This window comes from Rana temporaria, chromosome 13, assembly GCF_905171775.1.
Source record: "Rana temporaria chromosome 13, aRanTem1.1, whole genome shotgun sequence".
Lineage (NCBI taxonomy): Eukaryota > Metazoa > Chordata > Amphibia > Anura > Ranidae > Rana > Rana temporaria.
This window is the reverse complement of record NC_053501.1, coordinates 51,773,770-51,790,172: the sequence shown is the minus strand read 5'-3', so window position 1 is coordinate 51,790,172 and position 16,403 is coordinate 51,773,770. Positions and strand designations below refer to the sequence as shown.

Sequence of the window (16,403 nt, the reverse complement as noted above, 5' to 3'; positions counted from 1 at the left end):
TTGACTTATACTAGGGGATAGGATTTTACACTCGAGCCCTGCACTTTTACATTTTTGTAATTAAAGTGGTTCTAAAGCCTAAACATTTTTTATCTTAATGAATTCCTTGCATTAAGGTAAAAAAAATGTAGGCATCTAGTAAAAGCACTTGCAGATCTATAAAACGAATACAATTGTAAGATATAAAAGAAGTTGCTTAAATCAGTAAATAACTTTGCGTCAGCATGGGAATGAAACTGCTTACTGTACATCCCAATACATACCTCTTTATTTAGCATGAAACTTTCCAATATCCTTTCATTAAGTGGGACATTTCCCAGATCATAGTTCACTGTAAAAAGGTGGTCATCTCCGGTCCCTACATCCTCATCATGTAGTGACAACTCTAGGATGTTCTGTGGACAGGAGCAAACAAGAGAAAATAGAACACTTAAAGCAGAACTCAGGTAAAAAAAAAAAATAGCCCATTAAAAGACAAAAGAAAAAAGCAGCTTTGTGTTGCCCACACTGCATCTTTTCCACCACTAGATGTCCTCAGTCTTACTAGTTAAATGACAAACAACATCATTCAACCCACTTTCTGTGAGCCTAGGCAGTGATGCAAGCAACACAGTGATGAGCTCATATGTCTGTCACTCTGCTTTGGCCTCCTATTAGGATGCTCCAAGTGCTGCTTCTCTCTCTCCCAGTCGGAGCTCTGCTGAGTGCAACTGCACCTGCAAAGTGTACAGTTTATTTTCAGTCGGGATGAACAGTTTCTAGATGGCAATAAGTGAGTACAGTCAAAAATTTTAAAGGAAAGTCTTTTTTTCAGAAACATGCAACAAAATTCATTGATTTTATGTAAAAAATACTAGCACTCGCTCCCCCAGCAAACTCCAGCTTATTTACCTTATGTCCTTTCTTTCTGTTTTCAATTCATTTGTATTGGTCTTTTCAAGATTCCATCACATTACATATCTGTTCCTACTCATTATTCAATATACAGAATCCTGATTAATATCCATAAATAACTTTACCTTTAAAACAAAATTTCCTACAACATGTACCTACATATACCGTATTTATCGGCGTATACCGCGCACTTTTTATGCCCTTGAAAATCAGGGCAAAATCGTGGGTGAGCGATATACGCCGATACCCGCTCCAAGTTTGAACACTGCGCCGGCATATACCGAGTGCGGTACACTCGGGTATAGTCGGGCAGGCTTGGCTCCTCTCGCGGTCACGTCCTGGACGTACAGGACGCACAGGACATGACCGCAAGAGGAGCCGAGCCTGCCTGACTATACCCGAGTGTACTGCGCTCGGTATATGCCGGCCCAGTGGTTCAAACTCAGCGCGGGAAGCAGGGATCGAGCAGGGAGGACACCACAGAAGGACGCCGGACCCGACGAGGAGGACACCACCGAAGCCACAGACGGACGCAGGACCCGACGAGGCCGCCGATGGATGCCGCGCAAGACACCAAAACTGTAAGTACTAAAATGTTTTTTTTACAGGAATGCGGGTCCATTTTAGGGGTGCGTGCTATACGCCGGAGCGCGCAATACCCCGATAAATACGGTATTTTACTATCTTCCATTCCCTTTTATCTTCTACACCCATTCATCTAACAACAAAAAAAAACATAACCCCCCTGGTCTCTCCCTTTCCATATTTCTTACTTTCCATTTATAAATATTCTTTCATTCTTTTTGAGAGCCGAAATTCATCCCATTTTTGCCATCTTTCTGGCTTTTGACTATTTATGTGTCCTTCTCTTATCTGTCTTTCCATATATTGTATTTAGTTCATTTCACATATCCATTCTGCTATGTTTGGGCTTTTATTTTCTCTCCATTTGCGAGCTATTATTGTTCTAGCTGCTGATGTCATGTGATGAAAAATATCCTTACTTATACTCTTTATTGAATCAATGACCTTTCTTTCTTAACCAAAAAATGTTTTATTTTTAATAGAAGGATTCATAACAGATATTGACAATATTAGACATCACTTTAAAGGATTGATCATAATACTTGTTCGAAACATAATCAGTTTGGACCCTGAGCAAAAAAATTCTTGCCCCCCCCCCCCCCCCCCCCCCCATGCAATTTTGCTCTCCACCTGCTCTGAGACATACAATAAATATCAGCTAGACTTAAAATCAGTTTACTGTATCAGATCAGGCAGTGATTACAATTGGTTGCCAGAGGTTACAGCATATCATTACCACTTACTAACTGGTTGCTAGAGGTTACAGTACACATTAAGGCTCACTAGTGCTAGGGGTTACAGCACATGATTTCTTCTTGTTGATTGGTTGCTAAAGATTACTGTACAGTAATACTGCTCAATGATTGGTTGCTAGAGGTTACATCACATCATCTCTTCACTGCAGAGGGGCATAATATACATATGAATGCCGCCTTTATTTACATATGAATGCAGCCGGTCTCTGCAATTTACATATGAATGTTGCCGATATTTACATATAAATTCTTCTGTTATTTACATATGAATGATGGTTATTTACACGTAAACACAGGGTCTGCAGGTAAGTCATCTGTACACAACAATAGAGCAGAGCTGGGCAGCATTAGTAGCAGCACGTCACACTGAGATATCAGGACACAGCACAGACCTGCTTACCCCAAATGGGATCAAACTGTAAGGAGGTGGTTGACCAACATTTTAATATTATCAACAAGGACCAAGGAACTTGTTAAATACTGAACTACATCTGAACCTCATATTATAAGGAAGGTTATATCAAACTCACCAGTACTATTAAAGGTTTCCTTATTTTAAGTATTTAGAAGCTCTAGGTTGAGATAGCCAGGCTTGCCATTTTTTTTTAAATGTAGTAGTGGAGTAGTTTTTATATGCTAGCATTAGTTTGAATTGAGCTTGGGTGTTTAATCTGGAGATTACATTCAAAAGATTGGGTGCTTCAGTGGATTTACATAAACTGGTTATAGTAAGCCTTGCCGCTGTTAATATATGAGCCACGATTGTTCTGTATATTAAGGGGTAAATATCAAGATTTATACTCAATAGAGCCATGGCAGGAGTAAGTTTAGTAAGGTTGCCTGTGAGGTTGGACAAGAAGGTGGATACAGATTTCCAAAAACTGTGAAGGTTTTTGCAACTCCATAAGGTGTATAGGAGGTTGCCAACTTGTTTGTTGCATCTCCAGCCTATAGTGGTAGTGCCTTATGATCTTTCTATGTTCTGGGGAACACATAGAAATATTAATTGTATCTATGCAGTTCAGTGAAAATTTGCAGTGCGCCTTCTGGATTGTGAGGGTGCATAGGCACTCCTTTTTTTTGTATCCTCATAGCCTCTAAATGTTTGTTTAAGAAGACCTGGAGTGAGATTTGGTGATATTATTACTCAGCTGCTCACTGTTTTCTCTACTGGAGGCTCTGACATGAGGAAGCAAAGCCCTGTTCGTCTACCAAGTTTCTCCATACCGAGTCACAGTGCAGAACAAAGTATGGTAAGTCAGTGATGGGAAAAGATCAGCTGTAGGAAGAGCACAGGCAATGCTGGTGATCAGCCCTTTGCCCTCTCCATGTAATTTTCCGGGCTCAGCTTTCAGAGTTCCTCTTTAACTTTAGATATACGGTATGTAACAAAAGAACAGGTGAAAGAATATGATTCATGTTCTCAGCATGCTTTCTTAACATCAGTTGTCATACCTTAACCTGGCTGTGTATTCTAAAGTGAAAGGTCTCATCCCAGGCGGGGTTTTTATTGTTCCAAACTGTCTTGGTTCTCTTCTTATCCGTCAATGCTGTTGGCAGCCATAGACAAACATAACAATCTGGTTTGGTCACTGCAGTGGAAATAAAAGACAAAGGTTTGGTTGACAAATTATGAATCATAATCATTGCACACTGAACATGCCCTTTCCTTTCACTGAACATGCCCAGCTCTAGCCAAAACTATGGGGTCAGATTTACTAAAAGTAGAGAGTGCAAAATCTGGTGTAGCACTGCATGGAAACCAATCAGCTTCCATTTTTTTTTGTCTAAGCTTAAAGGGGTTGCAAAGGTAAAAAAAATAGCTTCCTTTACCTTAGTGCAGTCCTCCTTCACTTACCTCATCCTTTAATTTTGCTTTTAAATGTCCTTATTTCTTCTGAGAAATCCTCACTTCCTGTTCTTCTGTCTGTAACTCCACACAGTAATGCAAGGCTTTCTCCCCGGTGTTTCGTGTCGTGCTCGCCCTCACCCTTGAGGGGGGATGGGGCGAGCAGGAGAGTCAGGACACCCACTTACACACAGCTTCTTTCTCTATCTGCAATGTAGAGAGCGTCCTGACTATCCTGCTCGCCCCCTCAAGGGAGGGGGCAAGCACGACACTCCAAACCAGGGAGATAGCCTCCCATTACTGTGTGTAGTTACAGACAGAAGAACAGGAAGTGAGGATTTCTCAGAAGAAATAAGGACATTTAAAAGCAAAATCGAAGAATGAGGTAAGTGAAGGAGGACTGCACTAAGGTAAAGGAAGTTATTTAGGATTTTTTTTTTACCTTTACAACTCCTTTTAATTGAACAAGCTGAAGTTAGAAGCTGGTTGGCTACCATGCGCAGCTGCAACAGATTTTGCACTCTCCAGTTTTAGTAAATCAACGTTTTTTCAGTTCTGAACCAGTGGGGACAGAGAATGCAGAAAAAAAATTAATTTAGTGAAAGGACCCTGACTTTCTGTCAGATTTTTACTGTCTCTCCATTGGGGTCAATCTGATCAAGAGAAATCAAATATATTCCTCTATCCACGCTAAACAGCATGGACTGAAGAAATCCCCCCTGTTGGCTATCGTATTTTGACAGCTAGCATCCATGGCTGTCTAAATACCTGAACAGTGACTGCATCTGATGTAATGCTTGGCTGTCAATTGAAAACTCATCTTTGTTAAGCTGGGTGGTGCTGACAGGGCCACCTGTGTCTCAAATCTGAGCAGTCTATAGCTGCCTTTATTATTTCATACTAGAAAAAAACGGTTTGTTGGAATTAGACGTTAAAGTGTTACTAAACCCACAACAGTAAAATCCGTGTGTGTATATGCAGTAAAGCATGCTTTTTATGCTCACTGTGGAACCTAAGGGGTTTATCCTCTGCATTGTGTTAAAAGGCTGACAGATCCTCCTCTCACTGCACTGTCCCCCTTGACAAGTTCAGATAAGACAGCCTTTGGAGTCAGGCTGCACATGCTCAGTTTGGTGTGTATTGCTGGGGTGTTTTTTTTTTTCTTGGGAGACTGCATGTGATCAGTACAGGGCCAATCAGCACTGTCCAAACATGTCCAGACAGAGGGTCAGGAGCCCTGCAGCCTCATAGCACAGCTCAGTGCATATGAAAACTCCTCCTACAAGCTTCATCAGGAACTGATAGAAGTCACAAGACTGCTATATACTGCTGATGATAAAAGGTATTTAGCAGTTTATATTTATTAAAATAATTGCATTTCTATGTTCTGTGTACTGCGTGAGACTAAATATAGTGAATGCAGGGTCTTGGGTTTAGTAAAACGTTTAACTTTATTTATTTAATTGAACAATTACAGAAATGTGCATGTACCCACTGAGAAAGTACTGCTGTATGTATTCCTTAATGAATAAAACAAATGCTCACCAATATCTGCTCCATGGATGTTCTGAGCCTGTATTATTCTCACAGTCAGTTCACAACTTGATGCTTGCTCCTGTTCATGAAAATGAAAACTGATTAGTTTTTTCTTTTTTTTAAGGTAAATAAAAATCACTGGCTATCCTGCAAACAAAGATGACTTATGTACATTTAACTTATTTGTCATAAAATACACCCATTTTCAGGTGGCTAATGCATGTCCTGTAAGTATAACTGTATATACAATACTATTCATTATCACAAATCTGTATAATAGCACTGGGAACAGTTACTAGAGAGATCAAGTTATGAGTCCTAACAGGATTCAATTCCCTCACAGCCTTTCAGAACTTTTCTAAGATGTCACAAAAATTTGAGAACTAATATTTTATCAGATAAAAAGTCACAGCATAAGCTGATAAAAAAGGTCTGGTCTGAGCGGAAGGACCATGTAATGACATGTAATTATAGTCTGCTTCTAACCAAAAGGTCAGAAAGGGAAAATACATAGTTGCAAGGGCGGCCCACCCATTAGGGGCACCCAAGCGCCGCCCCCTCTATCTATGACTGTCACCCCCTCCACCTTCTAGAGATGCAATGCTCTATCCATCGCCGTCGCCACCTCCTTTTCATGCGTCCGGCCCCTTCCAGGATGCCAGGCACCTGAATTACAGCAGTTGGGATGTTTTTTTGAATCACCTAATTAGAGCCATAGGCTCAGAGCCATAGGCTCTAATAGGCTTCAGAATAGGGTGGGCTTGTGGCACAGAGCATTGTGCCAGGAGCCCAGCCAGGTGTTACAACAGCGAATAAATATTTGCTGTTGCAACACTGATCCTCCTCCCGGTCAAAGAGAAGCCAGTCTGATACCCATCACTCGATTGGCTGAAAGGACAGGCAATCCAATTGGATGCCTAGGAGAAGGGGAAGGAGACAAATGGCGGAAGCGAGGAGGAGGGAGAAGGAGAAGACACAGGAGTCGCTACCTGATGTCCTGATGCCCCGATGCCTGCCGCAGCCCGATGTCCACCTCTTACCGATCCCACTGCCTAGATGGGGTAAGTGGACCAATCGGCAGACAGCGAGCAGTGGTGGGGGGCTTTGAGGTGCCGCGGGGGGGGGGTTGTTTGTCGCCCACCCCAAACAAAAAACCATGAGCCGCCACTGCATAGTTGGGAAGGAAATGGTGGCCTGATGATTTTTTTTTTAGAGCTATGCACATACAGTAACAGGTTTATACAGTATATTGCCCTTACATAGGTTTCCACGTGCACTTTGTGTGTTGCAATTGGGTCAAAAACCCTTTCCGAAATGGAGTGTCGCCTATTAACCTCCCTGGCTGTATGATTATGTCTGGAATTTTGTACCAAAAGCAGTACAATTTTTTGCATTGAAATTTGGCGTTTTTTATTGTAGGCCTCCAATTCTTAGGAATAACTCACTTAAATCTGTCCAAACAAGAGTCTAGTAGACATCTCGGGTATGATAAAGTTTGAAACACAAAATCATAAATTGTAATATAACTATAAATAATTATAACAAATAATAATGTAATTATAATGAAAATTATTCAATAATGTAATCAAATCAAAAACACTGAAATTTGCTCAGTTGCAGAATTGTCGCTGTCATTATTTTTATTGTTTGATGACGAATTTCCCCACAAATTGCTATCGCTCAATTCTGCAAGTGATTCTAATTTATTATCGCTGTTTTCTAGCTGGTCTAAAACCACTGGTTACAGATTGTAGGAGGAGTTTTCATTTCCCCCTGATTGTCCTATGAAGCTGCAGGACCCCTGGCCCTCTGTCTTGACAGTGCTGATTGGGTCTGTGCTGATCACATGCACCTTCCCAAGAAAAAAAAAACTCTCTAGCAATACACACCAAAATGAGCATGTGTAGAGTGCTCCCAAGGCTCTGTCCTATCAGGAGATGCATTAGGGACTGTGGGAGAAGGGGAGGATCAGAGAAGTCAGGATCAAATAGCCTTTTTACACAATGCGTTTTATTAACCCCTTCCACAGTGAAAATAACAGGCATGCTTTACTGCATATACAGACTGATTTTACTGTTGTGGGTTTTGTAACACTAACTGCAGCTGAGAAAAATCAATTCTCCTGCTCTGCCAAACAGGTCAATTTCAGAACCAGATATATGAAAATACAAATCCTTTGGCAAATAAAACAGCTCATATAATTGTATTTTATCTGATATTTAGCTTTTTTCAGCAGCGTTTATCACTCCTGCTCCTCATTCCAGCATCCTGGTTTTGGCATTCACCTTGTCTGTCTGTTCACCTGCACAGTGATTATTGTGGCCAGTCTCTGGGTGGAGACCAAACCTGATTTAAGCCAGACAAACCTGCAATCTCATGCTTGACGACCTTGGATCGGATATCGACTATTCCCTGTACTCTGCCTGTCTGCCAAGTACCTGTTTACTTTTCTCAGTTCGTGCATGCCCTGGTGTGATAGCATTGTGTATAAGTCCTGGGGGGCAACTGATTATCGAGTACTGGTAGGTTTGCTTGCCTTATGGGAAATGGGGCTGCTATAGGTGAAGAACACAGAAGCCAGATATAGTGTCTGACTACCTGCATTAGGGTTAAACATGACGAATTCTTGGCTGGAGTTTAGCTTTAAATATGCGCAGTAGTCATATCTACAAAACTATATTGAACATTTGTACTGTGCTAGACATATCCTTTCATAAAGGCTTAATCCTATATATCACTAACCATTAAATTATAATAGCGATAGTAAAGCTGAACCTTGGGTAGATATTAAACACACATTAATACAACTATGTAATTATTATGAATTCCTAAATGTATATTTTTAAAGGCAAGCAGTGTAAGTATCTTATTTGGTCTGGAATCAGTTGTGTCTTTTTTTCCCTCTGTGACCACATTGGGGAGATTTCCTCTTATGTCCTGATTGAGAAAAAGTAAGAAGAAATCTCCCCCGAATAGGGACACATATGGCAGTGAAAATTCTGACAGATGCTCCAAACTTTTTCCCATTCCTGTTTGGCTGGAGCTGGACTTTAAAACCAAATTCCTCCTGCAAACCGATATTCTCCCCAAATAAAAATGGAAAAATTCTCAGTCCCCCTTCACATTCCGAGGCTCCCAGTGGAATGGTGCGCTACTCGTCTGACATTTCTTATATAACCGAGGGCCACCCATGACATGGACGCGTGACCCCGCCCCCCCCCCCCGTGATGCAACAGGGTTCCCTGTGGTGTCACGGATGACCCCGCCCCCAAGTCTGACGAGTCACAGAGCCTCGGAGGAGGCTGTATTATTCGTAGCGGCGGGTCCCGGTCGTAGAAGGATTTACAGCGCTGGATTTTTTTTTTATTTTTTTATTAAAGGACTTGTCCCAAGCTGTGTGTGTGTTTTCTTTACCTTTTTTGTCATTTTTTGGGGATAAATAGTACTGGTACAATGTACCCTGTTACCAATTCACATAGGGGGGCTGGCATCTGGGGGTCCCCTTTGTTAAAGGGGGTTTCTAGATTCAGATAAGCCCCCCGCCCGCAGACCCCCACAACCACCGGGCAAGGGTTGTGGGGATAAGGCCCTTGCCCCCATCAACATGGGGACATCCTCTCCATGTTGAGGGCATGTGGCCTGGTACGGTACAGGAGGGATGGCGCTCTCTAGTCCCCCCTCTTTTCCTGTGGCCTGACAGGTTGCGTGCTCAGATAAGGGTCTGGTATGGATTTTTTTTGGGGGGCACCCCATTTTTGATGTAAACAGGGGGTTTTCTGTTATTACTTTACAAAGAATTGGGGTATGAGTATTTTTCTGTCTGTATAATATATTGCTATACTGCATCAAATCTGGAAATATCAAATGTTCTCTGGCTAACCTTTATTCTGTATGTATTGCTTAAATTTAATAAAATAAAATAAAATAAAAAACACATAAAAATCTAAAATACAGAGAATTCTTTATGTTAACCGCTTCCCTACCCGCCCATAGTAATATGACGTCCACAGATGGGATCTCCCATTCTGGGTGGACGTCATATGACGTCCTGGGCTTCCCGGCCATCTAGGGGGCGCGCGTGCGCACCCGCAGCATTGCTCGGGACCCGGTGCACATGCCCGGTGCGCGTGCCCAGCGGCCGTGATGTCCGCCGAGCACCCGCAATTGCCCGCAATTACAGCAGGACCGTGGATCTGTGTGTGTAAACACACAGAGCCACCTCCTGTCAGAGGTAAGGAGACCGATGTGTGTTCCCAGTACACAGGAACACAGATCGGTCTCTTCCCCTTGTGAGTCCCCTACAGTCAGAATCATTTACTAGGGAACATATTTAACCCCTTCAGCGCCCCCTAGCGTTAATCCCTCCCCTGCCAGTCACATTTATACAGTTATCAGTGCAGTTTTATAGCACTAATCGCTGTATAAATGTAAATGGTCCCAAAAATGTGTCAAAAGTGACCGACATGTCCGTCGCAATGTCACGGTCACAATAAAAATCGCAGAACGCTGCCATTACTAGGAATAATATAAAAATACATAAAAATGCAATAAATCTATCCCCTATTTTGTAGACGCTATAACTTTTGCACAAACCAATCAATATACGCTGCTTGCTCCTGTTCATGAAAATGAAAACTGATTAGTTTTTTCTTTTTTTTAAGGTAAATAAAAATCACTGGCTATCCTGCAAACAAAGATGACTTATGTACATTTAACTTATTTGTCATAAAATACACCCATTTTCAGGTGGCTAATGCATGTCCTGTAAGTATAACTGTATATACAATACTATTCATTATCACAAATCTGTATAATAGCACTGGGAACAGTTACTAGAGAGATCAAGTTATGAGTCCTAACAGGATTCAATTCCCTCACAGCCTTTCAGAACTTTTCTAAGATGTCACAAAAATTTGAGAACTAATATTTTATCAGATAAAAAGTCACAGCATAAGCTGATAAAAAAGGTCTGGTCTGAGCGGAAGGACCATGTAATGACATGTAATTATAGTCTGCTTCTAACCAAAAGGTCAGAAAGGGAAAATACATAGTATGAAAGGGCGACCCACCCATTAGGGGCACCCAAGCGCCGCCCCCTCTATCTATGACTGTCACCCCCTCCACCTTCTAGAGATGCAATGCTCTATCCATCGCCGTCGCCACCTCCTTTTCATGCGTCCGGCCCCTTCCAGGATGCCAGGCACCTGAATTACAGCAGTTGGGATGTTTTTTTGAATCACCTAATTAGAGCCATAGGCTCAGAGCCATAGGCTCTAATAGGCTTCAGAATAGGGTGGGCTTGTGGCACAGAGCATTGTGCCAGGAGCCCAGCCAGGTGTTACAACAGCGAATAAATATTTGCTGTTGCAACACTGATCCTCCTCCCGGTCAAAGAGAAGCCAGTCTGATACCCATCACTCGATTGGCTGAAAGGACAGGCAATCCAATTGGATGCCTAGGAGAAGGGGAAGGAGACAAATGGCGGAAGCGAGGAGGAGGGAGAAGGAGAAGACACAGGAGTCGCTACCTGATGTCCTGATGCCCCGATGCCTGCCGCAGCCCGATGTCCACCTCTTACCGATCCCACTGCCTAGATGGGGTAAGTGGACCAATCGGCAGACAGCGAGCAGTGGTGGGGGGCTTTGAGGTGCCGCGGGGGGGGGGGTTGTTTGTCGCCCACCCCAAACAAAAAACCATGAGCCGCCACTGCATAGTTGGGAAGGAAATGGTGGCCTGATGATTTTTTTTTTAGAGCTATGCACATACAGTAACAGGTTTATACAGTATATTGCCCTTACATAGGTTTCCACGTGCACTTTGTGTGTTGCAATTGGGTCAAAAACCCTTTCCGAAATGGAGTGTCGCCTATTAACCTCCCTGGCTGTATGATTATGTCTGGAATTTTGTACCAAAAGCAGTACAATTTTTTGCATTGAAATTTGGCGTTTTTTATTGTAGGCCTCCAATTCTTAGGAATAACTCACTTAAATCTGTCCAAACAAGAGTCTAGTAGACATCTCGGGTATGATAAAGTTTGAAACACAAAATCATAAATTATAATATAACTATAAATAATTATAACAAATAATAATGTAATTATAATGAAAATTATTCAATAATGTAATCAAATTATTGCAAATGTTTGATGTAAAATATGTAGAAGAATACGTATCGCCCTAAACTGCGGAAATTTTTTGTTTTTTTATAGATTTTTTAGGGATATTTATTATAGTAAAAAATATAGCATTTTGTTCAAACTTGTCGCTCTATTTTTGTTTATAGCGCAAAAAAAAAAAAAAAAAATGCAGAGGTGTCCAAATACCACCAAAAGAAAGCTCTATTTGTGGGGGAAAAAAAGGACATCAATTTTGTTTGGGAGCCACGTCGCACGACCGCACAATTGTCAGTTAAAGCGATGCAGTGCCGAATCGCAAAAAGTGCTCTGGTAAGGAAGGGGGTAAATTCTTTCAGGGCTGAAGTGGTTAATTGTCCTAAATGAGTAAAAAAAAAAAAAGCACTTTCAAATGCAAAATAACAACATTTTAGATACAACAGCCGGCTCATGGGATGCTACAAAGATCTATTTAAAATACTGATCACTGGACAGCTGTTTAGAAACACGATAAATATTTCCAGACTGAAAAAAAAAAAAAAGTAATCCTTTTAGTTTCTTGTAGATAAAAATAGCCCATGTTGTTTGAAGAAGAATATATTAATTATTACATTTTGTAATACAGAATATCACTCGTACACTTTAACATGTGAATTGTGAAACATGTAATTAGCACACAATGTCTTTTCATGCCTGCGGTAAATTTTGAAAATTCTGTACACGTGAAAACAAGGAAGGAGAGCTGCACCTGATCTATAGATAGAACTGAAATCCAGTTTATAGAGCGGAGCTGTGCAAGGATATAAACAGATGGGCGTCTCGTCTCATAGCTTATTACAAAATCTCAGTCATCAAAAAACAACACCCCTTAGACACTGTATATCCACCATAAATTCCTTCCTGATTCACATTTGTGAATTTAATCAGCCTATCTATGCCTTATATATAACTTCATTATCAATAATAATGCTTGATCCATTCTTTTACAACATTTGTAGAAAGGGGTCTACTTCTAAAAAAGAAAAACTTCTGTGTGAGTGTCTCAAGCATTTGCTCAGCTGTCACAAACATTCCAATATTTTGCCCAACATGTTTATTTCCTATGATCATCAGCTCCATCTAGTGGCCATAATGCATTTTTCCTGAAATACCTCAATCAGGAAAATACTGCATTATGGCCACTAGATGGAGGTGATGATCATAGGAAATAAACAAATTAGATAAAATACTTGATTATTTGTGACAGCTGAGCAAACACTTGAGACACTTTTTTTTAACATTTTCAAACAGACCCCTTATTGTCCTCTTCCGAAGGTAGGGGTTATCTATAGTATCGTATACCTAAATACAACAAAGAGAAATAGAGTAATGGATCTTTTAGATGCTGAAACCTCCTATTGGAATAATATCTGACACAGTGATGTATGAATATAACAACATTTTATTAAATACATTAAAATGTCATATCGTTTAAGACATGTGTAACAAAAATATCAAACTCTGTATACAACCGTAAACAGCCCCTACAACAAGGTGAACAATTTCCTCAATAGTCACATATATGTGTAATCATGACCCATGATAAATACTAGGGTTGTCCAGATACCATTTTTTTAGGACCGAGTACAAGTACCGATACTTTTTTTCATGTACTCGCCAATACCGATACTTTTTTTTAAATGTGTCCCCAAATGCAGCCATGTCCCCCCACATATTACAGCCATGTCCCCCACATATTACAGCCATGTCCCCCACATATTACAGCCGTGTCCCCCACACAATGCAGCCATGTCGCCCCACATATTGCAGCCATGTCGCCCCACATATTGCAGCCATGTCCCCCACATATTCCAGCCATGTCCCCCACATATTCCAGCCATGTCCCCCACATATTGCAGCCATGTCCCCCACATATTACAGCCATGTCCCCCACATAATGCAGCCATGTCGCCCCACATATTGCAGCCATGTCCCCCACATATTGCAGCCATGTCCCCCACATATTGCAGCCATGTCCCCCACATATTCCAGCCATGTCCCCCACATATTCCAGCCATGTCCCCCACATATTGCAGCCATGTCCCCCACATAATGCAGCCATGTCCCCCACATATTACAGCCATGTCCCCCACATATTACAGCCATGTCCCCCACATAATGCAGCCATGTCCCCCACATAATGCAGCCATGTCCCCCCACATATATCCAGCCATGTCCCCCACATATTACAGCCATGTCCCCCACATATTACAGCCATGTCCCCCACATAATGCAGCCATGTCCCCCACATAATGCAGCCATGTCCCCCCACATATATCCAGCCATGTCCCCCCATACCTGGATGATGCCGCTGCTGCCGCGTTAATCAGCGTGCGGGGAACATTACAGCTTTCGTTTGAATAGCTGTATCCCCGCCGCGCCGTGTATAGACACTCCCCCTTGCTCGGGATTGGACAGATCATCCGTCCAATCCCGCGCAAGGGGGAGTGTCTATACGCGGCGCGGCGGGGATACAGCTATTCAAACGAAAGCTGTAATGTTCCCCGCACGCTGATTAACGCGGCGGCGGCTTTGCGGTTTGCGGTGGCGGGTTTGCGGCGGCGGAGGGTGGGGGCAAATATTCTATTCAGGCATCGGGGGCATTTGCGGGAGTACAAGTACTCCCGCAAATACTCGGTATCGGTCCCAATACCGATACTGGCATCGGTATCGGGACAAACCTACTAAATACTCAGGGCAATGTATGAGAAAAGAGAAATAGGTCCAACGCGTTTCACATGGTAGCTTCTCTAGGGGCTTTTGTTGACAGAGACAGAAAAAATCAAAAAGCCAACCGCAAAAGGCTCCCTTCCTGGTGTCACAATAACAGCAACATTCCCTATGGAAAGCTATCTCCAGATTACGATTTTTTTTATGTTTTTTGCCATGCTTGAAGATTTAACATTGTGACCACATCAGCATTTGGAAGCTGCTCATTACCTTTGCAGTTGTTTGTGGCTATACTGGGGAGATTTCTCCCGGTGCAGCATGGCAGAACTTTGATCAATTTAGCTTGGAATCACCATTTCCTGTGTATGGGATCTCTGATGTGCTTTGTGGGACAGCTTTTTCTTGGGCTGGTTTCAGTCCTACATGATTGAGACATTTGACCCATTCTGCAATGCCCTGGTGGGAACATGCAACGCCTCTTTTGAGGTTTTCCAGAACTACTACTTACTGAATCAGCTCTAGTGCACCCACCTCTCTGTCAACAAAAACCCCTAAAGAAGCTACAATGTGAAACGCGTCGATGTGTCTCTTTTCTCATACTTTGGTCCTGAGTGTTTATCATGGGTCACAAATACACATATATGTGACTATTGAGTACATTGTTCACCTTGTTGTAGGGGCTGTTTACGGGTGTATATAGAGTTTGCTGTTTCATATTTTTGTTACACTTGTCTTAAACGATATAAGACATTTTTATGTATTTAATAAAATGTTGTTATTTTTATACATCCGTGTGTCAGATATTATTCCAATAGAAGGTTCAGTATCTAAAAATTCCATTATTCTATTTCTCTTTGTTCTATTTAATCCGGGATGTGGTGCTGTATTTTGGCTGATATGCGCTATTATAACTACAATAAAACCTTGGATTGCGAGCATAATTTTTTCCGGAAGCATGCTTGTAATCCAAAGCACTTGTATATCAAAACGAATCTCCATATAAGAAATAAAGGAAACTCAAATGATTCGTTCCACAACCATTAAGGGCCCTTTCACATTTTACGGATCCCGTGAGGATCCGTACCTTTCTCATCCGCTTGCTCAGTGGGGATCGCTCCGTTGATTCCCACTGAGCCGGCAGATGACAAGGCGGTCCCCTGCAACCCTATAACATGAGTCTTTAATAATTACTTCTTAAATACATGCCGACCAGCCGCAGTTCTACGGCGGAAGGTCGGCTCTCCTGCGCGAGAGCACGTAGTATAACGTCGGCTCTCGAAGCGGCCACTAGGGGCGCGCACACCCCCCCAGCTCGCTCCTGACTCCCGTGCGCGTGCCCGGCGGTTGCTCGTTACAGAGTGGGGACCGGGAGTGTGTAAACACACAGCTCCCGGTCCTGTCAGAGGAAAAATGCCTGACCATCTGTTAATACAATGTATGAACAGTGATCAGTCATTTCCCCTAGTGAGTCCACCCCCCTTACAGTTAGAACACACCCAGGGAACATACTTAACCCCTTCCCTGCCCCCTAGTGTTAACCCCTTCCCTGCCAGTGGCATTTTTTTAGTAATCAATGCATTTTTATAGCACTGACTATAAAAATGCCAATGGTCCCAAAAATGTGTCAAAAGTGTCCGAAGTGTCCGCCATATTTTGGCAGTACTGAAAAAAAAATCGCTGATCGCCGCCATTACTAGTAAAAAAAAATATTAATAAAAATGCCAAAAAATACCGCCTATTTTGTAAACGCTGTAATTTTTGCGCAAACCAATCAATAAACGCTTATTGCGATTTTTTTTTTCCGAAAAATATGTAGAAGAATATGTATCGGCCTAAACCGAGGAAAAAATTTTTTTTATATATATATTTTTGGGGGATATTTATTATGGTAAAAAGTAAAAAAAATATTTTTTTTTTCAAAATTGTCGCTCTATTTTTGTTTATAGCGCAAAAACTAAAAACC

General features: G+C 41.9%; 1 protein-coding gene across 1 annotated transcript in view; it reads right to left on the bottom strand.

The window, feature by feature from the left end:
• The window catches only part of LOC120920948 (cytosolic phospholipase A2 delta-like), a 75,134-nt gene that overhangs the window by 45,662 nt on the left and 13,069 nt on the right, over positions 1–16,403 (bottom strand). Inside the window, exons 2-4 of the mRNA XM_040333410.1 lie at positions 5,629–5,698; positions 3,690–3,826; positions 264–395 (exon numbers count right to left, since the gene is read on the bottom strand). Coding sequence (XP_040189344.1) covers positions 264–395; positions 3,690–3,826; positions 5,629–5,698 — 339 coding nt within the window. The remainder of the gene's footprint in view (positions 1–263; positions 396–3,689; positions 3,827–5,628; positions 5,699–16,403) is intronic.